Source organism: Myotis yumanensis, unplaced genomic scaffold (assembly GCF_028538775.1).
Source record: "Myotis yumanensis isolate MYYU_CA2020_CCGP unplaced genomic scaffold, mMyoYum1.0.hap1 SCAF_5, whole genome shotgun sequence".
NCBI classification, from domain to species: Eukaryota; Metazoa; Chordata; class Mammalia; order Chiroptera; family Vespertilionidae; genus Myotis; species Myotis yumanensis.
This window is the reverse complement of record NW_027223756.1, coordinates 28,252,175-28,278,513: the sequence shown is the minus strand read 5'-3', so window position 1 is coordinate 28,278,513 and position 26,339 is coordinate 28,252,175. Positions and strand designations below refer to the sequence as shown.

The following is a 26,339-nucleotide window of genomic DNA, read 5'->3' as shown; positions in this document are numbered from 1 at the left end:
CAGAATCACCACTGCTCTCACAGATCATACCTCTACTAGTTAAACTCTCCAGCCTTTCATTGTGTCATCATTTAACGTAATAACTTCTATCTGAGGTCATTCTGCTCAAGCATTCTTCTACCACTTGAATATTGGATGTTTTTCTAGTCGTGGCAATGGACTCATGTAAGCTCAGCTACCTGGTGGTATCAAATTACATGCCTGGTGTGTGTGTGTGTGTGTGTGTGTGTGTGTGTAACCTGTCTCTGCCTCATTTTCTCATTTGTGTGGGGAGAACTCACAGCAACCCTAAATAATAGGTACTATTTTATTATAATCTCCACCTTACAGATGAGAAAATTGGGGCAGAAGTTAAATAATTTGTCCAAGATTCATAGATAGCTACTAATTGTTCCCATAGTCCCTGGCAAAAAAGTACATTCTGAAAGTTTTCTATGTTACTCCAATTATATATTTAAAGAATTTTCCTGCATATATTCTTTCTTCTCAGCCAGACTAATATATAACAATTTTCTTTTTGCTCCAAACTCAACATTAGTAAAGGTAAACAGTCTCTACTAATGTCATTTCCCTTGTATGGTCCTCAGACTATTGTCTGCACCGTAAGGTCCAGCAATAGTAGAGTTAGAGTTGTAACTTGTACAACACAGGCAAGAGTTAGAAATAGTGCATCCATTTTCATCCCAGAAAATGTAATATCCTGTGAGGACGCGTGGTGGCGCTGCAGGATAAGAAGGTACAAACCGGAACCGCAGCTGCAGCTCCATTAACAGACAAAACTTAACCAGCAGAGTCTGGAAGCCCACTGGGAAGCTAGGGCGCCACAGAAGAAGGACTGGGTCCTCTAAAAAGGACTGCTCACTGGAATATTTCCGAGGCATCCTGTGCAATATTCAGTCTCATATACTGAGTTCTTCACAGCTCCGCGGAGCCAGCCTCGCCAGAGGCTGTACCAAGCAAGAACAATGGAGGCCAGCAGGAAGCTCATTTGCAGACAAAGGCAAGTCCTTTTCCTTGTTCTCTTCTTGGGCTTATCTCAGGCGGGCACTGAACCTAGGCGCTATTCTGTGGTGGAGGAAACTGAAGGGAGCTCTTTTGTAACCAATTTAGCAAAGGACCTGGGTCTGGGGCAGAGGGAACTCTCCAGGCGGGGGGCTAGGGTCATTTCCAAAGGGAACAAACTGCATCTGCAGCTGGATCAGGCGACCGGGGATTTGTTGCTAAATGAGAAACTGGACCGCGAGGAACTGTGTGATCACACAGAGCCCTGTGTGCTGCGTTTCCAGGTGTTGCTAGCGAATCCCTTAGAGTTTTTTCAAGCTGAGCTGCAAGTAATAGACATAAATGACCATGCTCCGGTGTTTGTGGAAAGAGATATGGTGCTAAAAATATCGGAGAGCAGTCCTCCTGGAACTGCATTTCCTCTGAAGAACGCTCAGGACGAAGATGTAGGCCGAAATAATATTGAGAACTATATAATCAATCCCAACTCCTATTTTCGGGTCCTCACCCGAGAACGAAGCGATGGAAGGAAATATCCCGAGCTGGTGTTGGACAAAGCGCTGGATCGAGAGGAGGAACCTGAGCTCAGGTTAACCCTCACAGCGCTGGATGGCGGCTCTCCACCGCAGTCTGGCACCGCTCAGGTCTACATTGAAGTCGTGGACATCAACGATAATGCCCCTGGATTTGAGCAGCCTTTCTATAGGGTACAGATCCCTGAGGACAGTCCCATAGGTTTCCTGATTGTCAAGGTCTCTGCTACGGATGTAGACATAGGAGTCAATGGAGAGATTTCCTATTCACTTTTCCAGGCTCCAGAAGAGATTAGGAAAACCTTTGAGCTCAACCCCCTGACAGGAGATATTCAACTGAAAAGACAACTTGATTTCGAAGCTATTCAGTCCTATGAGGTCATTGTTGAGGCTAAAGATGCCGGAAGCTTGTCTGGAAAATGCACCGTTCTGATTCAAGTCCTGGATGTGAACGACAATGCTCCAGAAGTCACCATGTCCGCACTTACCAGGCAGATCCCTGAGAATTCACCGGAGACGGTGGTTGGCCTGTTCAGTGTTTCTGATCTTGATTCGGAAGAAAACGGGAAAATAAGTTGTTCCATTCAGGACAATCTACCCTTTCTCCTAAAATCTTCTTTGGAAAACTTTTACACCCTAGTAACAGAGGGACCGCTGGACAGAGAGACCACGGACGAATACAACATCACCATCACTGTCACCGACATGGGGACCCCCAAGCTGAAAACCGAGCACAACATAACCGTGTTGGTGTCTGACGTCAACGACAACGCCCCCGCCTTCACCCAAACCTCCTACACCCTGTTCCTCCGCGAGAACAACAGCCCCGCCCTGCACATCGGCAGCGTCAGCGCCACAGACAGAGACGCGGGCGCCAACGCCCAGCTCACCTACTCGCTGCTGCCGCCCCACGACCCGCAGCTGCCCCTGGCCTCGCTGGTGTCCATCAACGCGGACAACGGCCACCTGTTCGCCCTGAGGGCGCTGGACTTCGAGGCGCTGCAGGCGTTCGAGTTCCGCGTGGGCGCCACGGACCGCGGGTCCCCCGCGCTGAGCAGCCAGGCGCTGGTGCGCGTGCAGGTGCTGGACGCCAACGACAACGCGCCCTTCGTGCTGTACCCGCTGCAGAACGGCTCCGCGCCCTGCACCGAGCTGGTGCCCAGGGCGGCCGAGCCGGGCTACCTGGTGAGCAAGGTGGTGGCGGTGGACGCGGACTCGGGCCAGAACGCCTGGCTGTCGTTCCAGCTGCTCAAGGCCACGGAGCCCGGGCTGTTCGGCGTGTGGGCGCACAATGGCGAGGTGCGCACGGCGCGGCTGCTGAGCGAGCGCGACGCGGCCAAGCACAGGCTGCTGGTGCTGGTCAAGGACAATGGCGAGCCCGCGCTGTCTGCCAGCGTCACGCTGCACGTGCTGCTGGTGGATGGCTTCTCGCAGCCCTACCTGCCGCTGCCGGAAGCGGCGGCCGACCAGGCGCAGGCCGACCCGCTGACCGTGTACCTGGTCATCGCGTTGGCGTCGGTGTCGTCGCTGTTCCTGTTCTCGGTGCTGGCGTTCATCGCGGTGCGGCTGTGCAGGCGGAGCAGGGCCGCCTGGGTGGGTGGCTGTTCGGTGCCTGAGGGCCACTTTCCGGGCCACCTGGTGGACGTCAGCGGTACTGGGACCCTGTCCCAGAGCTACCAGTATGAGGTGTGTCTGATGGGAGGCTCAGGGACTAGCGAGTTCAAGTTTCTGAAGCCTATTGTGCCCAATTCCCAGGGCCATTACCCTGGGGCAGAATTAGAAGAAAACCCTGACTTCAAGAATGAATTTAGTTTTAGTATTCAGTGACCATAATTGTTTATCTTTTTCCAGCTACTTCAATTGGTAAATTCAAGGTGATGAGTTATTTTTGGCATCTATTATGAATTTTTAAATTATACTAAGCTTCCTTGCACAGTTTCTTACATTATTCCTTTCTTTTAAATAATGGTATCTTATCATTTCTTCATTAGTATAAAAGATGAGTGGTCCTAAAACTTGCCTCTCAAAAACTGATGAAGTTAATAATTGTACAAATCCTTGTTCTAGGATAGCTTTAGAATATATTAGGAAAAAACAGTGAAACGTTAATTCTCTATATAAAATTGACTGTGTTTTCTTGAGATTTTTTTGTTTTTTATTAGTTTTTAAATGATTGGTTATATAAGAGAAGTAATGCACTAACACTCACGGGGAAGTATGCCTACCCAGGAAGGAAAGAGAACTGGCACCATGAGAATTTGGCTCGTTTTGTTCTGCTCTACTAGTACTATCTTTGATATTGTTTTCTCTTAAAATGTTATATTTACTATGCTTCCTTTCATTAATATACCTCTGTTAGTTTTAATTTCATTATTTTAGTTACTTTTCATTTTGTTTCATTGATGTTCAAAGGAGGGGGAAAGCTACACCGTGTTTATCCAGTGAGATGAAATAGCAAAGCAGCAAATTTGGCTTTTCCCATTTGAGAAACATTGAGTACCCATGACAAAAAATACACTGGCCAGCCAATATCCATTCATTTTTTCTAGTTTCTAACAGATCCTAAATTCCACTTAGGGCATTAGTTTGCTTATTCAAAAGAACACATTTTGCCAACCTCCTTGGCAGGTACAATGGAGCATTTGACTAGGTTTTTGTCAATGAGATGTATATACAAATGTTGTAGAAGACTTCTAAGAAAGCTGTTTAAGGGAAGATGAGTCATTTGGGAAGGGGTCCCTTTTGTCCTTCTCTAGTCCTTGCATCTTAGAATGCGTAAGTCAGCCATGTTGGATCATAAAGCAACAATAAGAATGGAAATAATGAATGAAGACAGTCAGTATAGAATAAACTTTAAGGAGATGAGGGTCCCTGATGATGACAGAGCCATTATGTCATCCTTGGAATGCCTGCTTCTGAACTTTTTTTTTTTACTTGAGAAATAAAGGAACTTCTATCTCATTTAAGCTACCATCATCATTTTAGTTTTGTGGTACCTCCAGTGAAATCCAACCCTAATGCTTTAACATTAAGATTTTTCATTAAAACATTATATAATAAGCGAAATGCACAGATCTTAACTGTATAGTCTGAGCTAACCGATCTGTTTTAAGTTCTTAATTTTGAATTCTAATTTAATTAAAAGTGTATAGAGTGCTTTACACGAATTACCTTTTTAATCTTCTACCAAACCTTAAGGCAGTTGGCATATTGTCCCCTCCTTTACATATGAGAAGCTGAAGCTAAGAAAAGTTAAGTAACTTGTTCACAAGTCTGAGTAATAAAAGAAAAAATTTTTAATCTATTCTAAGTCTACTTGGATTGAATACCCCAGTTTTTAACCCATGTGTTATATATAATGGCAGGTGTTTACTGGTAGCATTGTCTTCCTAAGAAAGTGAAATCCATCTATTCCATGAACTGAACTCCTATGTAGAAATGTAACTTTTGGTTCATAGTTTGTGTGTGTTTCAATGCCACACTGCTCTGGACCAATAAACCCAAAGTTCTTGTGGAAACACTGACCTCTCTAAGCTAGGTCAGACAGCACAATTGATCTTCACCATAAATGAATCAGCCCAAAATATCTTCCTGTACATTCTCAACATGTCACATTTATTATTGCAGACATGAATGCCCTAAATAGAGACTAGAAGTGTCCTATGGTTGTATTTCTTGTACTATCCCTTCAGTCTTTTTCCATCATCCCTAAAATATATTTTTCATTTCCTTTGGAAAGTTCAAATTTGCTTTATTATATATATATATATATATATACTAGGACCCAGTGCATGAATTCGTGCACATTGAAAGGAACTGTGGGCCATGGGCACAGGGGCGGGTCTCGGCCCATACTCCATGCCCCCGCCCAGCCCCTCCCACCACAGCTCTGGTCCCCTGTCTGTTGGCAGCCCTGCTTCTGCGGCTGCTGTTGGCACCCACTGAGTGATTGGGGCAGGCATCATCAGCAGGTGCAAGCAGCGGTTGCTGCCCCAATCACCCCTCAGGAGCAGATGGAGGTGGAGAATCCCTCAGGGGCAATGGGGGCCAGCAGCCTCTGCTCGCACCCACTAATGGCACCAAGCGATCAGGACTGGCACCAGGCACCAGCAGAGGGTGCGAGTGGTGGCTCTGGCATCGGCTGTGGGTGCGAGCAGGGGCAGTGCTGGCAGCAGGTATGAGTGCTGGGCGGTAGCATGGTGCATGGGAGCAAAGAATTTTCAGTAACCACCAGAAGCTCACCCCAATGACAGCGACTGGTGCCCTGTCTTGGTCTGGCGCCCCTGCTCAACTGCTCCACCATCCTGACATGGCTGATCCCACCATGTTCTGCACACACCCCCTGGTGGTCAGTGCACATCATAGCGACTGGTTTGGTTGTTCAGTTGTTCTACCGTTCAGTCTATTTATATATTAGGGTTTTATATATAGAGAGATTTGTAAGTCCCTTATTTAAACTAAATATAGTGTATTCATTTTAGCATACCATTTGTTTTAAAGCAGCTGTATTCTGGTATTAATCCTAACTAAAATAATTTAAGAAAGTATAGGCAATGTTGTGGAGGAATTTTTATCACTAAGTAATTTAGAGATTCTGGAAATTTAATAGAGAAAATGTGTTAGGTTCCAGTTATTTTCTGTTAAAGTTAACCATAGATCTTTGTCAACTTCTCTTAAAAGTTTGCTGGGGGGGGGGGGGGGGGGGGGGAAAGATGTCAAGGGTCATAGACACCTTTATTCTGAAAGACTGGTTTACCAGAACTGAATCAGATATTCTTCAGCATTTTCTGTGATAATATTATTCTTGTAGACTGATAAATTTTTGTTGACTCAGCTACTATGTGCATGAAAATCTATGCTTGTATTATGTATTAGGTTTCCATTGTTGCTATAAAAATTACCACAAATATAGTTGCTTAAAACAATAAAAATGTACTACCTTATAGTTCAATAGATCAGATCTCAAATATGGGTCTTACTGGGCTAAAATCAAGATGTTAGCAGAAGTACATTCCTTTCTTATGGCTCTCGAGCAGCGGTTCTCAACCTGTGGGTCTTGGCCCCTTTGGGGGTTGAACGACCCTTTCACAGGGGTCGTCTAGGACTATTGGAAAACACATATATAATTACATATTGTTTTTGTGACTAATCACTATGCTTTCATTATGTTCAATTTGTAACAATGAAATTGGGGGTCACCACAACATGAGGAACTGTATTAAAGGGTCGTGGCATTAGGAAGGTTGAGAACCACTGGAGATATCTAGAGGATAATCTAGAGGATAATCCATTTCTTTGTCTTTTCTAGCTTCTAGGCTGCCTACATTACTTGACTCATGACCCCATTATTTCTTCTCCAAAGCCAGGAGCTTTGTATCTCCTTAATTATTCTTTTGTAATAACACCTCCCTCTTTTGTAGTCACACCTCCCTTTGACCATAACCAGGAAAGGTTCTGTCCCACCCAGATAATCCAGGATGATTTTCCCTTTACAAGGTCCTCAACTTATTTGCATCTGTGAAATCTCTTTTGTTATGAAATATAACAGATTTACAAATTTTGGGAATTAGGCTGTGGACCTCTTTGGGTGGGTGGCCATTATTCTGCCCAGGACAGATGGCTGCTTGGAAGACTATTACCCAGTCTAGTAGTACCATTTGTGTTCAAATTAAGGTTTTTATACCAAGAGCTTAGGCCTTATTGATTAGATGCTTTAACCCCAGACAAGATAATTAACAAACAAAAATCACTAACAAAAACACTGAATGGATAAAGATATCACAAATCTTTGCTGAAATTCAATTCAAATATTAGAAATGGAAAAATGGGACAATAATACAAATCTGATAAGGGACTTGTATCTAGACATATAAAGAACTCTTAAAACTCAATTATAAAAAGACAAATGACCCAGTTTAAAAATGGGTGAAGATCTGAATAGACATTCATCCAAGGAAGATATACAAATGGCCAATAAGCACATGAAAAGACGTTTAACATCATTACTCATCAGAGCAATGCCAATCAAAATCCTGAGATACAACTTCACATCCACTCGGATGGCTGGAATCAAAATGTCAGATAATAACCAGTGTTGGGAAGGTGTGGAAAAAATGGAATGCTGGTGCTCTCCCGGTGGGAATGTAAAATGGTGCAGCTGCTTTGGAAAACAATCTGGCAGATCTTCAATTAAACATAGATATGTTATATGACCTAGCAAGTCTATTCCTAGAGAAATGAAAATATACATCCCCACAAACACTTGTATATGAGTGTTTATAGCAGCATTAGTCGTCGTGATACAAACCACATGCAGAAATAAATTCTATCATATTTAAAAAGTAGAAACACCTCAAATGTCCATCAACAGAGGAATGGATAGTGAAAAATGTGATGTATCTATACAGAGGTATATTATCATGCTGCAAAAATGGACAAAGTACTGACACATGCTACAACTTGGATGAATCTTGAAAACATGCTAAGTGGAAGAAGCCAGTCAAAAAAGTCCACATACTGTTTTATTCCATTCATATGAAAGTCCAGAATAGGAAAGTCAGAAAGTAAATTAGTGGTTGATTAGGACTTGGGGCAGAAGGATGAAGGAATAGGGAGGTGACAGCTGAAATTTATGGTGTTTTTGAGGTAATGAAATGTTATAAAATTGACTCTGGTAAAGAATCCATTACTCTCTGAATATACTAAAAGGCACTGAATAGGTAAATAGGTAAATTTTATGGAATGTGAATTATATCTCATTAAAGCTGTTTTATATTCATATTATCAGAAGTTTGAAAGCTTTACATATTTAAAACTAGTCCCACTTACATTTCATAACAAACAGAAAAACTAAATCAGAGAGTTGGTGGTGTTTTTAATTTCAGTTTTAAAATTCAAAGAAATACATTTTAACATTTCTGTTCCAAGACATTTTTTCTAAATGCTCTAGAAAAGTCTTTTTAGTCATTAATAATGCTACACATATGTGTATGTATGCATATACAAATACATGCACAAACACAGCCTACATCTTTTGGACACTTCATTGAAAAATGTTAATGTCCATCATATAAATCTTAGGCTTTAACAAGAAAATATAAGAAGACATTGAGGGAAAAATAATTGTTTTCTAGAAAAAAGACATTACAACAAAGAAAAAGAGGTAGAAGAAAGTTTGTGTAATCCAACAGAATAAAAATAAAAGCATAATGAAAATAAAAAAGAATATAACAAATTATTTGTGTCGTGATTATTAAAAAAAGAGTGAAACTTGGTAAGGTATAACCTTGAGACCTTACTATTTGGGAAATAATTGTCCGATAATTTGAAAATTGCAGAACCTCACAGTTTTCAGGCTTAAATGTTGGGAAAAAAAGAAGTGATCAACTCTTTAGTAAAGTATTGGGTTAAACACTTTCTTTAGAACCATTTCTGGTTCGATTTTTCAGTGTACACTCATTTGTAATTCTATAATATGTACCATGAAAATATGTACTTTGAAACTGTTCCAATGTTATTTTGGAAAAATATTTGCTCCTAAATGTATCATTTTCAGCTTAAATGTTAATTAAGTTATTTTATTTAATCATTATTCCTCAACAGCTTTGTACCTCCTGTGCAACAACACAGAATTCTATCTGAACACACAAAAAACACATAAAAAGTTCTATGTTAACACACAAAAAACACACGAAGATAAAACTCAGTGTTTAATGTTACAGAACACAATTTGTTTTATACATTAGGAGATTTTTGTATCCAATGTTAAACCAGAAAGTGTAAGACTTAGTGAGAACGCGTGGTGGCGCTGCAGGTTAAATGATGGAAAATGGAATTGACTGCGCAGCTCGGATATCCAGTCAGTTTCTCACTGCCGGGAGGGAAGCTAAAGAATAGCCTTCTCAGCCAGAGCAAAAGTGAGTGTGAAACCTCCTAAAAACTCTATTTCCGGCATCATTTTGCCCTTCTGGACCGTGGGAACGGGCTGCCAGGATCTTGGGCGTGCATACCTGAAGCTCCTGTGAGCGAAATTGTCAGAAAAGCAATGGAGATTGGATGGATGCGCAATCGGAGACAAAGGCAAGTCCTTGTTTTCTTTGTTTTGCTGAGCATGTCTGGGGTGTGCGCCGATTTAGGGCCCTACTCAGTGATGGAAGAAACAGAGAGAGGATTCTTTGTGGGAAATCTAGGAAAAGATCTGGGATTGGGGTTGACGGAGATGTCCAGCCGCGGGGCCCGGATCATTTCTCAGGGGCACAAAGAGCATTTGCAGCTCAAGGTTCAGACGGGGGATTTGCTCATAAATGAGAAGCTAGACCGAGAGGAGCTATGCGGTTCCACCGAGCCTTGTGTCCTACATTTCCAAGTGCTTATGGAAAATCCCTTAGAGATATTTCAGGCTGAACTAAGGGTGGAAGACATAAATGACCATTCTCCCGTGTTCACGGAAAGAGAAATGATTCTAAAAATACCAGAAAACAGTCCTCTAGGCATGGCATTCCCTCTGAGTAATGCTCTGGACTTGGACGTAGGAAGCAACAGTGTTCAGAACTATAAAATCAGTCCCAACCCCCATTTTCAAGTTTTAACCCACAATCTCAGCGATGGCAGAAAATACCCGGAGCTGGTGTTGGACAAAGAGCTGGATCGGGAGGAGGAGCCTGAAATCGCATTAACCCTCACGGCGCTGGATGGCGGCTCTCCGCCTCGGTATGGGGCCGCCCTGGTGCGCATTGAAGTGGTGGACATAAACGATAATGCCCCTGAGTTCGGGCAGCCGCTCTACCAGGTGCATATTCCTGAGAACAGCAACGCAGGCTCCCTGGTCGTCACGCTCTCTGCCAGAGATGTAGACAGCGGAGCCAATGGAAAAATAGTATACTCACTCTTTCAGCCCTCAGAAGATATTAGCAAAACTTTGGAGGTAAATCCTATGACAGGAGAAATTCGACTGAGAAAACAAGTGGATTTTGAAACAGTTCGGTCTTATGAAGTGGACATCAAGGCCACAGATGGGGGAGGTCTTTCAGGGAAATGCACTCTTCTCCTGCAGGTGGTGGATGTCAATGACAACGCCCCGGAAGTGACCGTGTCTGCACTGACCAGCCCCATCCCAGAGAACTCGCCTGAGACTGTAGTTGCTGTTTTCAGTGTTTCGGATCCTGACTCTGGAGACAATGGGAAGACTATTTCCACCATCCAGGATGACCTTCCTTTTCTTCTAAAGCCTTCAGTCAAGAATTTCTACACCTTGGTAACGAAGAGAGCACTGGACAGAGAAGAGCGAGCCCAGTACAACGTCACCATCACCGTCACCGACATGGGGACCCCCAGGCTGAAAACCCAGCACAACATCACCCTGCTGGTCTCCGACGTCAACGACAACGCCCCCGCCTTCACCCAAACCTCCTACACCCTGTTCCTCCGCGAGAACAACAGCCCCGCCCTGCACATCGGCAGCGTCAGCGCCACAGACAGAGACGCGGGCGCCAACGCCCAGCTCACCTACTCGCTGCTGCCGCCCCACGACCCGCGGCTGCCCCTGGCCTCGCTGGTGTCCATCAACGCGGACAACGGCCACCTGTTCGCCCTGAGGGCGCTGGACTTCGAGGCGCTGCAGGCGTTCGAGTTCCGCGTGGGCGCCACGGACCGCGGGTCCCCCGCGCTGAGCAGCCAGGCGCTGGTGCGCGTGCAGGTGCTGGACGCCAACGACAACGCGCCCTTCGTGCTGTACCCGCTGCAGAACGGCTCCGCGCCCTGCACCGAGCTGGTGCCCAGGGCGGCCGAGCCGGGCTACCTGGTGAGCAAGGTGGTGGCGGTGGACGCAGACTCGGGCCAGAACGCCTGGCTGTCGTTCCAGCTGCTCAAGGCCACGGAGCCCGGGCTGTTCGGCGTGTGGGCGCACAATGGCGAGGTGCGCACGGCGCGGCTGCTGAGCGAGCGCGACGCGGCCAAGCACAGGCTGCTGGTGCTGGTCAAGGACAATGGCGAGCCCGCGCTGTCTGCCAGCGTCACGCTGCACGTGCTGCTGGTGGATGGCTTCTCGCAGCCCTACCTGCCGCTGCCGGAAGCGGCGGCCGACCAGGCGCAGGCCGACCCGCTGACCGTGTACCTGGTCATCGCGTTGGCGTCGGTGTCGTCGCTGTTCCTGTTCTCGGTGCTGGCGTTCATCGCGGTGCGGCTGTGCAGGCGGAGCAGGGCCGGCTGGGTGGGTGGCTGCTCGGTGCCTGAGGGCCACTTTCCGGGCCACCTGGTGGACGTCAGCGGTACTGGGACCCTGTCCCAGAGCTACCAGTATGAGGTGTGTCTCACGGGAGGTACTGGGACAGATGAGTTTAAATTTCTGAAGCCGATTATTCCCAATCTTCCAGTCCATGACACTGGTAAGAATATAGAGGAAAATGAGAACTTTAGGAATAGCTTTGGATTCAATATCCAATAAATTTTTTAATTTTAATTTATTATTCTTGGAATACTGAGGTATGTCAGAGGGGAGGTTCAGGGACCAGTTAAAGTTGCTAAAACTAGTTATCCCCAATCTCAAATCCCAGAGCATGGCGGGTAAGTGGAATAGCTTTGGGAATTAATTATTGATAGGAACCTAGTTAATAAAGACATTAGCCTCTAACATATTTTGTCAACTAACTAGATTGTTTTTGCCCACCACCAATAAGGTGTTGTTTAATTTTCTCTATTTCACCCTCAACTTCCAATTTTATGCTTAACTTCAGAAGTTTTCTTTTCCTTATTCCTTGGCCCAGCGAAGTATTTTTCAATAGAATTTCAATGAATGAAATAGATTTACCTTAAAATTGATATCATTCAGTTTTCTACCTTATAAATGTTGTTGACTTTTAATTTACATTTTTGTTCTCTTCTAGAACTTCAATTATTAAAATAATCTGCTGCTTGTGATCTGTACATTTATTTTCTAATACTTCTATTTTCCTTTTATTTATTATTATTTTGTTAATCCTCACCCAAGGATATTTTTTCCATTGATTATTAGAGAGAGTGGAAGGGGAGAGCATGAAATATTGATATCTCACATGTGCCTCACCAATAGCCCCACGGACTAGGGGATAGAACCTACAAGACTGGGCTTAGGACCAGTGACCTTTCAGTGAAGGGGCCAACGCTCTAACCACTTAGCAAGATGGGCCCGGGCTATTTTCCTTTTAAAATCGATATATTTGTTAGTTTTTAATCTCAATTTTTATTATACCAATTTTCTGAAACTATGTTCTTTTTTTAAAAAGTTTTATTTCCCCTGAATTAGTATCTGCGTATTTAATATATAGTATTCCTATTATCCTATGTAATAAAAAGATAATATGCAAATTAACCCTAAACAAGATGGATGCCTACAATCAGGCCAGCAGGGGGGTTAGTGAGGGACAGCCAAATAGCCAAATGACTGAACAAGCAGGCTGCGTGGGTCGACCAGGCTGGCAGGAGGGTTAGTGGGAGACGATCAAACAACTGAACAGCAGGCTGCGTGGGGCAACCAGGACAGCGGGAGGGCCATGAGGGGCGCCTAGGCTGGCAGGGGGGGCAGTTGGGGGCAATTAGGCTGGTGGGGGGGCAGTTGGGGATGACCAGGCCAGCGAGGGTGGGGCAGTAAGAGGTGACCAGGCTGGTGGGGGGGGTAGTTAAGGGTGATCAGGCAGGCAGGCAGGTGAACGATTAGGAGCCAGCAGTCCAGGATTATGAGAGGGATGTCCAACTTCTGGTTTAGGCCTAATCCCAGGGAGTCCCAGATTAGAGAGGGTGCAGGCTGGACTGAGGGGGCCCCCCCATGCACAAATTTTGTGCACCGGGCCTCTAGTGATATTATAAATAAATGTCTAATCAGCTTTATCTGAAAATAAGAAGAAACAACATTGTAAGATATCAAATGCGTGTATATGTGTTTAAGTTTGGAGACAAAAAAGTGAAGTTTAGGCATTTTACAGCACCATATAGAAATATTTAATAATTTTTTCTTTTAATTCTGAATGAAAAATTTAGAGATCCTTATTAAGTTTTTAATGACTAACAATGCAGTCCTATTCACTTAAAAAGAAAACAGTAGAAATCAGCAAGCAGAAGTTTATATAGTGTGGCTTTTATGTTCAATAATCAGAGTGTTTTTGGAAGTAGCTGGCCTTTTCCCTGTATAATATACCTCAATTTATTCTGTATTTCTTATTTATTAACAGAAAAACAGTTTCTTTCTAGATATTAGGCTTTTTAATAAAAGTCTATATGAGGCAGGTGTTACAATGCTGTTCTTACTTTCAGTGGTATTAGAATAGGCATTCATGTGGTATACTCTTTGCCTTTCTCTCTTTGGTGAAGAGAAATTAAATCCCACTATATTTGAATTAAGGGTGCGATTAACATAAAGGTCAGTCCCTTTTTAAATTCTTCAAGTAGCTTTAAAGCTAATGTAAGAAAAACAAAGACATATTAAATAAAGGAAACAAAATTGCATAGAATAAGTGAAGGAATACAATTTTTAAATAGCAAGTATTTAAAGACACTGAAAATTGTGTTTATCCTACTCAAAGGTTCATTTATATATGCCTGAATACAGCAAGCATTTAGTGAGTGTCTGATTTGCCAACCAAAGATGACAAAGACATAGTTTCCATCCCTAAGTAGGGACAGATTGGCATGAAACAGGAAGCAATAATATGTACTGGAGAGTTATACAAGATTTTATGGTAGCACGGAGAAGGGACAACTTAAATGCTCTCTTCTAGATTATAGAGTGATGACTCTGTTTAGGCAGTGTAATTATGTTTTGAAGAAATTTGTTGAAGAAACTGTGAAACAAGTTTCTTTGGTCAGTTCTTGATGTTCCTATCCACAATGTTTCTGAAAAAGGAAAATCTATTATTTTGGTGATCTCAGAAGTCACTACAGTTTTCCCTTTGGTTCCTGACATTGCACGGGGGTAGTTTCAGAAGTGGAAGGCCCAGTACACAGCTAAATATAGCACAATGAGGCGCACAGAGTTAACTGCTAGAAACATTCTTTTTGCAACTATTTTCTTTACTTTCCTCATGAAGCAATGAAAAATCTCAACAACTTGAACAGTTTTCTATCTCAACATTTATATTTTACAAAACATACACAAAAATGGAATAGTTAAATGATCCACTAAGGAAGAAATGTATAAATATATATGCACACACTTTGGGTACAGCCATTTGAGTCTGGTGGAAGCCAGGAGGTGGCGCTGCAGGCTAAAGAGACAGAATAAAGAATTGAACTAAGAATGCTGCAGAAGTCACTAACAAAAAAAAAGGAAGAACGCAGCAGGCAGGCTGGGAGAAAAGCCATAGCTGCTCAAGACTGCGGAAAGAAAACACAATTCCAGACCCCTGCCACTACATGGTGTAGGTCTGGGGTTTGCAGCTGCTGTTTCTTTGTGCTGGGAGCTGTGATTGTGACCGATATTGACAAAAGATGTGTTCAGAAGAAGCTATGGAGGCTGGAGGGTTGTGCTGCCCAAGACAAAGGCAAGTCCTGTTTCTCTTTCTGTTTTGGAGAGTATCCTTGGCAGGATCTGTGTTTGGACGATATTCAGTGACAGAGGAAACAGAGAGAGGATCCTTTGTGGCCAATCTGGCAAAGGATCTGGGGCTAGGGGATCGGGAGCTGGTTGCAAGGGGAGCCCGGGTGGTCTTTGATGATAACAAACAACACTTGCTCCTGGATTCTCATACTGGGGATTTGGTCACAAATGAGATACTGGATCGGGAGAAGCTGTGTGGCTCCACAGAACCCTGTATGCTGTATTTCCAAATTTTAATGGATAACCCCTTTCAGATTTACCGGGCTGAGCTGAGGGTCGGGGACATAAATGATCATTCACCAGTGTTTCAAGACAAAGAAACAGTCTTAAAAATAATAGAAAATACAGCTGAAGGGGCAGCATTTCGACTAGAAAGAGCACAGGATTCAGATGGAGGACTTAATGGTATCCAAAACTACACCATCAATCCCAACTCTTTTTTCCATATTAAAATTGGTGACAGTGATGAAGGCATGATATATCCAGAGCTAGTGTTGGACAAGGCGCTGGACAGGGAGAAGCAGGAAGAGCTCAGTTTAACACTCACGGCGCTGGATGGCGGGTCTCCACCCAGATCTGGGACTTCCACTATACGCATTGTGATACTGGATGTCAATGACAATGCCCCAGAGTTTTCTCAGGCAATCTACCAGACCCAGGCTCCAGAGAACAGCCCAGTGGGTTCCATTATTGCTACAGTCTCTGCAGTAGATGTAGACTCTGGAGTCTATGCAGACATAGCCTATTCATTTTTTGATGCTTCTGAAGATATTCGCTCAACCTTTCAAATCAATCCCTTTTCTGGGGAAATCGTTCTCAGAGTGTTGCTTGATTATGAGCTGGTAAAGTCTTACAAAATAAATATACAGGCAGTTGACGGTGGAGGCCTTTCTGCAAGGTGTACGGTTTTGGTTGAGGTATTAGACACCAATGACAACCCCCCGGAGCTGATCATGTCATCACTTTCCAACCATGTTCCTGAGAACTCTCCTGAGATGATATTGGCTGTTTTTAGGATTAAAGACAGAGACTCTGGAGAAAATGGGAAAATGGTTTGCTACATCCAAGATAATCTGCCATTCCTTCTGAAACCCTCTGTGGAGAATTTTTACATTCTAATGACAGAAGGAGCTCTGGACAGAGAAAGCCAAGCGGAGTACAACATCACCATCACTGTCACTGATTTGGGGACCCCAAGGCTGAAAACCCAGCACAACATAACCGTGCTGGTCTCCGACGTCAACGACAACGCCCCCGCCTTCACCCAAACCTCCTACACCCTGTTCCTCCGCGAGAACAACAGCCCCGCCCTGCACATCGGCAGCGTCAGCGCCACAGACAGAGACGCAGGCGCCAACGCCCAGCTCACCTACTCGCTGCTGCCGCCCCGCGACCCGCAGCTGCCCCTGGCCTCGCTGGTGTCCATCAACGCGGACAACGGCCACCTGTTCGCCCTGAGGGCGCTGGACTTCGAGGCGCTGCAGGCGTTCGAGTTCCGCGTGGGCGCCACGGACCGCGGGTCCCCCGCGCTGAGCAGCCAGGCGCTGGTGCGCGTGCAGGTGCTGGACGCCAACGACAACGCGCCCTTCGTGCTGTACCCGCTGCAGAACGGCTCCGCGCCCTGCACCGAGCTGGTGCCCAGGGCGGCCGAGCCGGGCTACCTGGTGAGCAAGGTGGTGGCGGTGGACGCAGACTCGGGCCAGAACGCCTGGCTGTCGTTCCAGCTGCTCAAGGCCACGGAGCCCGGGCTGTTCGGCGTGTGGGCGCACAATGGCGAGGTGCGCACGGCGCGGCTGCTGAGCGAGCGCGACGCGGCCAAGCACAGGCTGCTGGTGCTGGTCAAGGACAATGGCGAGCCCGCGCTGTCTGCCAGCGTCACGCTGCACGTGCTGCTGGTGGATGGCTTCTCTCAGCCCTACCTGCCGCTGCCGGAAGCGGCGGCCGACCAGGCGCAGGCCGACCCGCTGACCGTGTACCTGGTCATCGCGTTGGCGTCGGTGTCGTCGCTGTTCCTGTTCTCGGTGCTGGCGTTCATCGCGGTGCGGCTGTGCAGGCGGAGCAGGGCCGGCTGGGTGGGTGGCTGCTCGGTGCCTGAGGGCCACTTTCCGGGCCACCTGGTGGACGTTACCGGTACTGGGACCCTGTCCCAGAGCTACCAGTATGAGGTGTGTCTGACGGGAGGCTCAGGGACCAGCGAGTTCAAGTTTTTGAAGCCAATTCTTCCCAATATTCAGGAACAGGGCCTTGAGAGGAATAGTGAAGAAAACCCCAACTTTCGTAATAGCTTTGGATTTAATTTTTAGTAAAAATTCTTTTTATATTTTCGTGTACTTTTGAATTGTTTTACAACCATAAAAATATTAGTTTAGTTTTAAAACTCCACGTTAAATTATTATGCAACTTCATGCCTAATATTTTTTCATCTTCTTTTTTTTCCGGAGGGAGAAAGGAAGAGGGAGCTAGAAACATCAATGATAAGAGAGAATCATTGACCTGCTGCCTCCTGCACGCCCCCTATTGGGGAATCGAGCCTGTAATTCTGGCATATGCCCTGACAGGGAATGGAACTGTGATTTCTGGTTCATGGGTGACGCTCAACCACTGAGCCACAAGGACGGGCAAACCTAATTTTAGAGTACTTTATATCTATGTCTTTACAGTGTCCTTTTATCATATTTGCATTAATCAACAGTTTAATTAGCACCCATTTTAAAATAATCGTTTTAAGGTTTAATTCTTTGACAATATACAGTGATTTTAGTTATTTCTCATTCTAGAAAATAGGTTTTTATTTTTCTCTTAGTATATTTCACATACTGCATCTCAATCTATCCACCCCTCTATTGTATTTCCTCCATGTAAGAAGACATATGTGCACTTCTGACCTTATTCTAACATTGTTTAATCCTATTAGAAATCCATGTCATCTAGTTCTAAATCATAGCATTTAAAAAGAAATAGTTCTCTATTATTCTGCTATGATAAAATGAAGCATCATTTTGTGAGCAATGTTGGACTCTAGTAATATCCTTGTTTATATTATTATGTCATTTTCTTTACATACACTACTCTTACCCAGTATTTTCTAGTGGTCACTTTTGCTGATATGTTATATAGAACATGTTATATAATTCAAGGAAAATGTAATAACATGCATGAAAATGATTATAAATAAAATCATTTTGAAAGTTTGAATGTGAGAACATTGGCAAACTGTTGAAAAGATATTTACTTTTCATTTTATTTTGTAAATTTGTTTAATTATAAAATTTAAAAATCAAGATGTACTAAAGTCGTAAGGAAAAACAATAGATTTTTTCTATCTCCAGATACTTTCTATAAATGGTTTCTCTAGAACTGACCTCAATATTTCTAAGTAATAGGTTTATATTGCTCTATCTTGACATTCAGCTTCATACTTTAATCACCTCTTTCTATGATAAAAAAGGATTTAACTTTTTTACTTTCCAACAAATACATGTACATTGCTCATTTCCTTTTTCCTGTTTTCCCAATAGAGTTGTCATAGTTTTTTAGTTAAACTAGTTGTTTTTGTCTATACTATAGGTATGATTATTTCAAAAATACAGGTTGGAGTACTATGATTACATTTACTTTCTTGAAAAACATTTTTCCTAGAGCTGATAATTGTTGTTTTTACTTGCAGAATTTTCTACTTGTATTAATTTTTCACATTATTATTCATTTGAATATTAACCTTTCTCCTTAAATATTCAAATATACCAGATATCTATTAATTATATTTATTTCCTTGAGATCTTCCACACAGATCCCTTCATATCTCTGCTTCATTTACACTGGTTGTTGTATAAGCAATCACCCTAGGGCTTTTTTTCTTTTAATACTTTCCCTTATTGGGTTCCCTTTTACAAAATCCAGAGTATTCTTCTTTTTTAGTTTACTCCCTTATTTAGCTGACACACATCTCTTAAACCTATATAATAAAAGCCTAATATGCTAACTGTCTGACCATTCGTTTGACCATTCAACCAGTCGCTACAACGTGCACTGACCACCAGGGGGCAGATGCTCCCACCAGTAGGTTAGCTTGCTGCTGAGGTATGGTCAATCAGGACTGGGCGAGATGAGCTGGACATGACCTGGAGCCCTCCCGCGGTCCCTCCCCAGCTCCAATCATGCACCAGTGGGGTCCCTCGCCTGGCCTGCACCCTCTAGCAATCCGCTACCCCTTGGGGGATGTCTGAGATTTTGGCCCAATCCCTGCAGGCTACCGAGCCTCTAGTAGTTTCATAAAAATGGATGCAGATAACTTGCCTTGTGAAGGTATTGTCATTTTCTTTCCATTTGATTGATAGTTTGGCTGGGTATAAAATTTTGGTTGAAAATAATTTTCCCTCAGATTTTGAAAGCACATTACATTTACTGATTGTATATACATGCTGGGGTCCAATCCCAGCGGGTCCAGGGGTCCCCAAAGGTGTGGACGGAGTCGGCGAAGAAGGAATGACACGAAGACAGCCTTCAGTTGATCAGCATATACAGTTGCTGTTCTTCTGATTCCATTCTGATTCCTATCTCTTTTAATGCCAATCCATTTTTTTTTTCATTGTGGATGCATTGGAAACTTTCCCCTTGATTTCTGAAAATTCCTTAGTGTTAGCTATTTATTATTCTGGCCACATGGGTGTACCCCGTTAATGTTTAGACCCTCATTCAATTCTGAGAAATTTTCTTGTTGTTTCCTTCACAATTTCCCCCTTGAATTTTCTACATTCTCACTTTAACCAGAATCTCATCAGTTAAATATTGGATCTCCAGGATTGAATCTCTAATACTCTATTTTTTCTTTATTTTTTTTCTTTGTCTCTTGTTCTACTTCTTGGACAATTGTTTTATCATCCAATTCTTATATTTGTTTTCTTTTGGGCTTGCAAATATTTATTTTTAAGAGCTCTTTGTGTTTTATGAGTATTTTTCATAGCATCCTGTTATAGATTTGTAAATGTAATATCTTCTCTTGTCTGTAATCAATCTAGTTATTCTTTTAAAATGCACTATGCAAAAAAATGAATTATTCAGTAAAACTGGGAGAATCACAGGAAATTTAAGAACCTACCCAAAATTATATAGCTAGTAAGGGGCACTTAAGCCCTAATTTACTCTTTGTGTTACAATAAGATTACATACTTCATACAGTTACTGTTAAGATAAAATGGGTATACACACATATATGGCACTAGAACAATTGGTAGCAAAAAAGTAAATACTCAATAAGTATTAATTCTTATTAGATTTTACTACTCATTTTAAAGACTTTGCTTCTGTTTTCTTTATTATATATGCTTGTTTCCTGATGTTACTTTTTTGTGGTGTTTTGGCCTTTTTATGTCACGTGTAGGTATTTCCTCAAATGTCTTGTGGTCTTTGTCTCTCTTCTTATATTTAAGAATGATGAGATATCATAGTGCTGACAGTCAGCTCTTGTGAATATATGAGGCCTGTTGATGGCAGGGCTTCGCTCTAATGTAACTATGTAGGATATAGCTACTCCCATGGGAGGTCCTCAAATATCAGTATGTTTAAGTTTTTATCTGTGTCTTTCATATCCTCCAGGTTAGAATTCTGCAATATCTTCTGTGAGACAGAGAGTTAGGGAGGGGATCGGGCATATGCCTTGTGTCCTACAATTGGTGAGTATTGTTTGTATCACCTTGCAGGATACATTTTCACTTAATGTTTCTATTTTTACTTTCACACCTCATACTTGCACTCAGCTCTGCCCGAGGTCTCTAAAACTAGACATAGTCCCATTTAATTCCTCAATTGAATAAATTTTCCATTTTCTGGCCTCAAGTTTTTTTTTTCCTATAGAATCTGAGAATTCAACTTTCCTATATATGTACAGTCAACTCACAACTTATGTTTAGTTCTCAACTGACTTCAGTCATCTTATACACTTGATTCCTAAAAAAACTTGTATCTAAATGGGGTAATGTGGGACAAATTCACTACTTTATTGTGAATATCTCCAATGCAAGAACTTTACTTTAGACATTTCTTAGAACTGCTAAGTCAGCTGCCCTTCCATCTGCTTATTGTTATCAAATATATATGTGTTCACTTGCACATTCTTAGTCTTTGTGAGTTTATACCATTTTTATTTTTTATCATTACAGAGGGTATTTTAAAAGAATGGAGAATAGCTTTGTGTAGTCAATCCACTTATTTTTAAATTTCTACCCTTTTGTAGTGATTGATTTTCAACCATGTAGCTAACTTACATTTTCAAAGAATGTAATTTGTACTTAATATGTTAAAAATGCAAACTTATTAAATCTCTCTTCCATCCATTCTTGAGAGCACTTTTGAGACCTCCTATAGTGCACATTATTGCTGAGCTCCTAGCATCTATTCCAAAGAATCTCTCTCATTATGCAGCAACCATGCCCTTTAGCTAGTAAGAGGCAGTCAGAGACAGAATTAAAACAAAGTAAAGGCCAAAGATGGGTCTTCAGATTCTGAGACTAAAATCTCCACCTATAATTCTATACCTCTTGAAACAAGATTGCTTCAGGAGCAGGTATATGATCTTAGTTGGTCTAATCAGAGTGAAACTAAGTTTTTGTTCTATGATTGGTAAAGAAAATCACCTCCCTCTGGGCTGAAAAAAAAAAAGCAGATCACCATAGTTGTAGCCAGAATAAATCTTGGGAACTTAAAGGAAACCAATTTTAGGAGTAATTCTGCTTCAAATAAAACTAACATGTTTGTGTTTGTGTACTTATTTTTTTGTAAATTGTGAGGAACTAGAACTAAATTATAGATTTACATAATGTGTTTCACTCCAATAGCTTTTATTTAATTTCTTCCAGTTCACAAGTCATTGATATCAAAGAAATCTAATGAAATGTCTTCTTGTGCTACAACAACTATCTATATATGTCCCATGTCATGATTAAGCCAGTTTCATATCTTCTGAGCGGACTTCTGAAATGACTCATGTACACTCTCCCTTTCCCTTACCACCTAAAGAAAGCCAGGTAGTGATGGACTTTTGCTCAGTTTAACCGTCATTTATACTCTCCTTATTTCAGGCCTTCAATCCTCTCAGAAAGATTACAAACTCTTGGAGGCCAGGAATTTTATCTTGTATTTCTGTATTCATCACAATCTGAGCACTTTCCGTGTTGGGAGGGTGGGGAGGGACACTTAAATGCGTTAAAACAAATACTAACAGCAACAAAAACTACAAAGACTATAAATAAATTCTTATGGAAGATAGAATATATTTGCAATCACTTAAGCACAATGAATACAACATTTGTTTCTAGGGGACAATATGTGAATGGTATTTAGGTAGCTTTCAGCAAACTGAAAATCTGTGGAGCCGCATGGTGGCGCTGCAGGATAATATCGTGGGGAGAAAAACTACGCTGATGACACTGTTACCCACTGCACACAGAGCACTGGGGAGAAAAAAACCAACAAGCTGCAAGGAAGCCGAACTAGAAGCTAATAAAAAAAAGGTTAAAATCCTTAGACCTTCCTAAGATTCGGTGGACATAGCAGAGGCACATTTCCCAGAACTGCGAAGTGGAGCTGAAGCGATTCCGCTGGAAGCCTTGGGGAAAGGAGCTATGGAGAACGGAGGAACTGGCACCCTGCGGATAAGGCAAGTCCTGCTGTTCTTTGTTTTCCTGGAAATGTCTCGGGCGGACTCTGAGTCTGGGCGCTTTTCGGTGGAAGAGGAAATGAAGAGCGGGAGCGTTGTAGGCAATTTGGCAAAGGACCTAGGACTGGATGTGGGTGAGCTGTTCTCAAGGGGGGCTCGGGTGGTCTCTAATGATAACAAACACCATTTGCAGCTGGACTTAAACACCGGGGATTTGCTCCTAAGCGAAGCGCTGGACCGGGAGGAGCTCTGTGGCTCCATCGAGCCCTGTGTTCTGCACTTCCAGGTATTAATGAAAAACCCTTTGCAGTTTTTACAGATTGAGCTCCAGGTCAGGGATATAAATGACCACTCCCCTGTCTTCTTAGAAAAAGAAATGCTCCTAGAGATCCCAGAGAATAGTCCTGTGGGCGCTGTGTTCTTACTGGAAAGTGGGAAGGATTTGGATGTAGGAATCAATGCTCTAAACAGCTACACAATAAGCCCCAACTCTCATTTCCACGTTAAAATGAGAGTCAATCCAGACAATAGAAAATACCCAGAGTTGGTTCTGGACAAGGCGCTGGATTATGAAGAGCAGCCAGAGCTCAGCTTCATCCTCACTGCTCTGGATGGTGGGTCTCCGCCCAGGTCTGGGACGGCCTTGGTTCGGGTGGTGGTCTTGGACACTAATGACAACTCCCCAGAGTTTGAGCAGCCCTTTTATGAGGTGAAGATTCCGGAAAATAGCTTACTAGGCTCACTGGTTGTCACAGTCTCCGCTTGGGATTTAGACTCTGGAAAAAATGGGGAGATATCATATACTTTTTCCCATGCCTCAGAAGATGTTCACAAAACATTTGAAATTAATCAAAAGTCTGGAGAAGTTAGTTTAATGGCATCGTTGGATTTTGAAACAGTTGAATCATATTCAATAATAATACAAGCCACAGACGGGGGAGGGCTTTTTGGAAAATCGACAGTCAGAATTCAGGTGATGGATATAAATGACAATGCCCCTGAAGTCACCGTGTCCTCAATTACTAGCCCAATTCCAGAAAACTCGTCTGAGACCGTGGTTCTGGTTTTTAGTATCCTAGACAGAGATTCTGGGGACAATGGGAGGATGCTTTGTTCTATCCCAGAAGACCTTCCATTCATACTAAAATCTTCAGTAAAGAATTACTACACATTGGAAACGGAGGGAGCGCTGGACAGAGAAAGCAGGGACCAGTACAACGTCACCATCACCGTCACCGACATGGGGACCCCCAGGCTGAAAACCCAGCACAACATCACCCTGCTGGTCTCCGACGTCAACGACAACGCCCCCGCCTTCACCCAAACCTCCTACACCCTGTTCCTCCGCGAGAACAACAGCCCCGCCCTGCACATCGGCAGCGTCAGCGCCACAGACAGAGACGCGGGCGCCAACGCCCAGCTCACCTACTCGCTGCTGCCGCCCCGCGACCCGCAGCTGCCCCTGGCCTCGCTGGTGTCCATCAACGCGGACAACGGCCATCTGTTCGCCCTGAGGGCGCTGGACTTCGAGGCGCTGCAGGCGTTCGAGTTCCGCGTGGGCGCCACGGACCGCGGGTCCCCCGCGCTGAGCAGCCAGGCGCTGGTGCGCGTGCAGGTGCTGGACGCCAACGACAACGCGCCCTTCGTGCTGTACCCGCTGCAGAACGGCTCCGCGCCCTGCACCGAGCTGGTGCCCAGGGCGGCCGAGCCGGGCTACCTGGTGAGCAAGGTGGTGGCGGTGGACGCGGACTCGGGCCAGAACGCCTGGCTGTCGTTCCAGCTGCTCAAGGCCACGGAGCCCGGGCTGTTCGGCGTGTGGGCGCACAATGGCGAGGTGCGCACGGCGCGGCTGCTGAGCGAGCGCGACGCGGCCAAGCACAGGCTGCTGGTGCTGGTCAAGGACAATGGCGAGCCCGCGCTGTCTGCCAGCGTCACGCTGCACGTGCTGCTGGTGGATGGCTTCTCGCAGCCCTACCTGCCGCTGCCCGAAGTGGCGGCCGACCAGGCGCAGGCCGACCCGCTGACCGTGTACCTGGTCATCGCGTTGGCGTCGGTGTCGTCGCTGTTCCTGTTCTCGGTGCTGGCGTTCATCGCGGTGCGGCTGTGCAGGCGGAGCAGGGCCGCCTGGGTGGGTGGCTGTTCGGTGCCTGAGGGCCACTTTCCGGGCCACCTGGTGGACGTCAGCGGCACGGGGACCCTGTCCCAGAGCTACCAGTATGAGGTGTGTCTGATGGGAGGTACTGGGACAGATGAGTTTAAATTTCTGAAGCCGATTATCCCTAACTTCCAGACCCAGTGCCCCGGGAAAGAAATAGAGGAAAATCCTACCTTCCACAATATCTTTGGGTTCAATATTAAGTGACCATAATTACCTTTTATAGCCCAGATGTATTTTTATTTTGTGCCGCTTCCATATCAGTGTTTCCTTTCCCATTACGTGGGTATTTTCAATATGACTTAAAATTGATTTTAGAGAGACGGGAAGCGAGAAGGAGAAAAACATTGATAGGCTGACTCTCGCTCGGCCCCTTACTGGAGATTGATCGGCCACCTGGAGATGTGCCCTGACTGGGAATGTAGCAGGTGATCTCTCAGTGCATGGGAAGATGCTCAATCAACTGAACCTCAGCGCCCAGGATTCAATATGTGGGTTTTAAAAATTGCACTGAGGTTAGTTTTATATTTTCGCATGTTCTACCCACCTTTACTTTTAAGTGAATGTTTATCACTATTTGTGGTTGTAATAAGGTGGTGATTTATTCTCTAATCATTTGTAATTAATTTGCCTCCTTAAATAACAATACCAAATCACTGTTTGTCCCTGACCCTCTCTGCAATTGAACTTTCACCCACAATTAGGCTTATGGTAAAATAATGCAGACCCCTTCCAAAGTATTTAAAGTGTTCAAGCATTTCTTCTTTTTTGCTTTTTTCTTGTGGTTTAATCATGGTTGTATTCAGAAATGCCACTTTTCTTTCTTTAACATCTCACTGCATTTTAGTTAACATTTAAAAAGGTTTATTACTATTGAAAATATACATGAAAATTCATGTCCTATGATACAAGCATGAGTGTAGTCAACTTTTTAGAAAGGTCAATTTTTTTAGCATTGCTTCATTATTCTTTCTGGAGCATGATTGTGAAGGCACATTGACATTGTGACCACTCATAGAATCTTGGAATATGAAATTATAATCTTCCAGATGTCTCATGAATGTTCCAAAGCTATAATGCAATCCAGTTGAAAACTGGCACCTGAATAATATCTTGTACAGCATAAATCGGGCTTGGGTGCTACTGTGTATAATTTTTTGTCTCCTGTGTACACACCCACACCCCCCCACACACACACACAGAGTGGGCACTGATTTTCAAACTTAAACAATTATAGTCAATAGAAAAATTATATTGTATATAACATAATTTCTTTGTAACATACAAAGAAATGTTTTTCAATAACACTCAAATTTCTTGTTGATGCAATCTAAAATTGCCTGTATTATTTCATTCTATTTCATTTTCAAATGTGGTCATCATACATTGATTTAGTGACCTACTAATGGGTAGCAATCCCAAGCTTGAAAT

General features: G+C 43.6%; 4 protein-coding genes across 4 annotated transcripts; all 4 read left to right on the top strand.

The window, feature by feature from the left end:
- The first annotated feature begins 965 nt into the window (after window positions 1-965).
- On the top strand, window positions 966-3,403 carry LOC139011638 (protocadherin beta-13-like). The gene has a single exon (XM_070417131.1). It carries the CDS (start codon window positions 966-968, stop codon window positions 3,360-3,362), a length of 2,397 nt encoding a protein of 798 aa, XP_070273232.1. The 3' UTR covers window positions 3,363-3,403.
- Window positions 3,404-9,420: 6,017 nt separating this feature from the next.
- LOC139010396 (protocadherin beta-16) lies at window positions 9,421-12,294 on the top strand. The gene has a single exon (XM_070414783.1). The coding sequence runs from the start codon at window positions 9,580-9,582 to the stop codon at window positions 11,974-11,976; it is 2,397 nt and encodes a 798-aa protein (XP_070270884.1). The 5' UTR covers window positions 9,421-9,579; the 3' UTR covers window positions 11,977-12,294.
- A 906-nt stretch (window positions 12,295-13,200) lies between these two features.
- On the top strand, window positions 13,201-18,237 carry LOC139010394 (protocadherin beta-10-like). The gene has a single exon (XM_070414782.1). It carries the CDS (start codon window positions 14,991-14,993, stop codon window positions 17,400-17,402), a length of 2,412 nt encoding a protein of 803 aa, XP_070270883.1. The 5' UTR covers window positions 13,201-14,990; the 3' UTR covers window positions 17,403-18,237.
- A 4,274-nt stretch (window positions 18,238-22,511) lies between these two features.
- LOC139010393 (protocadherin beta-12) lies at window positions 22,512-26,333 on the top strand. Its single transcript, XM_070414781.1, has one exon. The coding sequence runs from the start codon at window positions 22,719-22,721 to the stop codon at window positions 25,113-25,115; it is 2,397 nt and encodes a 798-aa protein (XP_070270882.1). The 5' UTR covers window positions 22,512-22,718; the 3' UTR covers window positions 25,116-26,333.
- Window positions 26,334-26,339: the final 6 nt, after the last annotated feature.

Coding starts and splice junctions, on each gene's coding strand:
- LOC139010396 (XM_070414783.1), top strand. CDS start 9,580: ATGGAGATTGGATGGATGCGCAATCGGAGACAAAGGCAAGTCCTTGTT.
- LOC139010394 (XM_070414782.1), top strand. CDS start 14,991: ATGTGTTCAGAAGAAGCTATGGAGGCTGGAGGGTTGTGCTGCCCAAGA.
- LOC139010393 (XM_070414781.1), top strand. CDS start 22,719: ATGGAGAACGGAGGAACTGGCACCCTGCGGATAAGGCAAGTCCTGCTG.
- LOC139011638 (XM_070417131.1), top strand. CDS start 966: ATGGAGGCCAGCAGGAAGCTCATTTGCAGACAAAGGCAAGTCCTTTTC.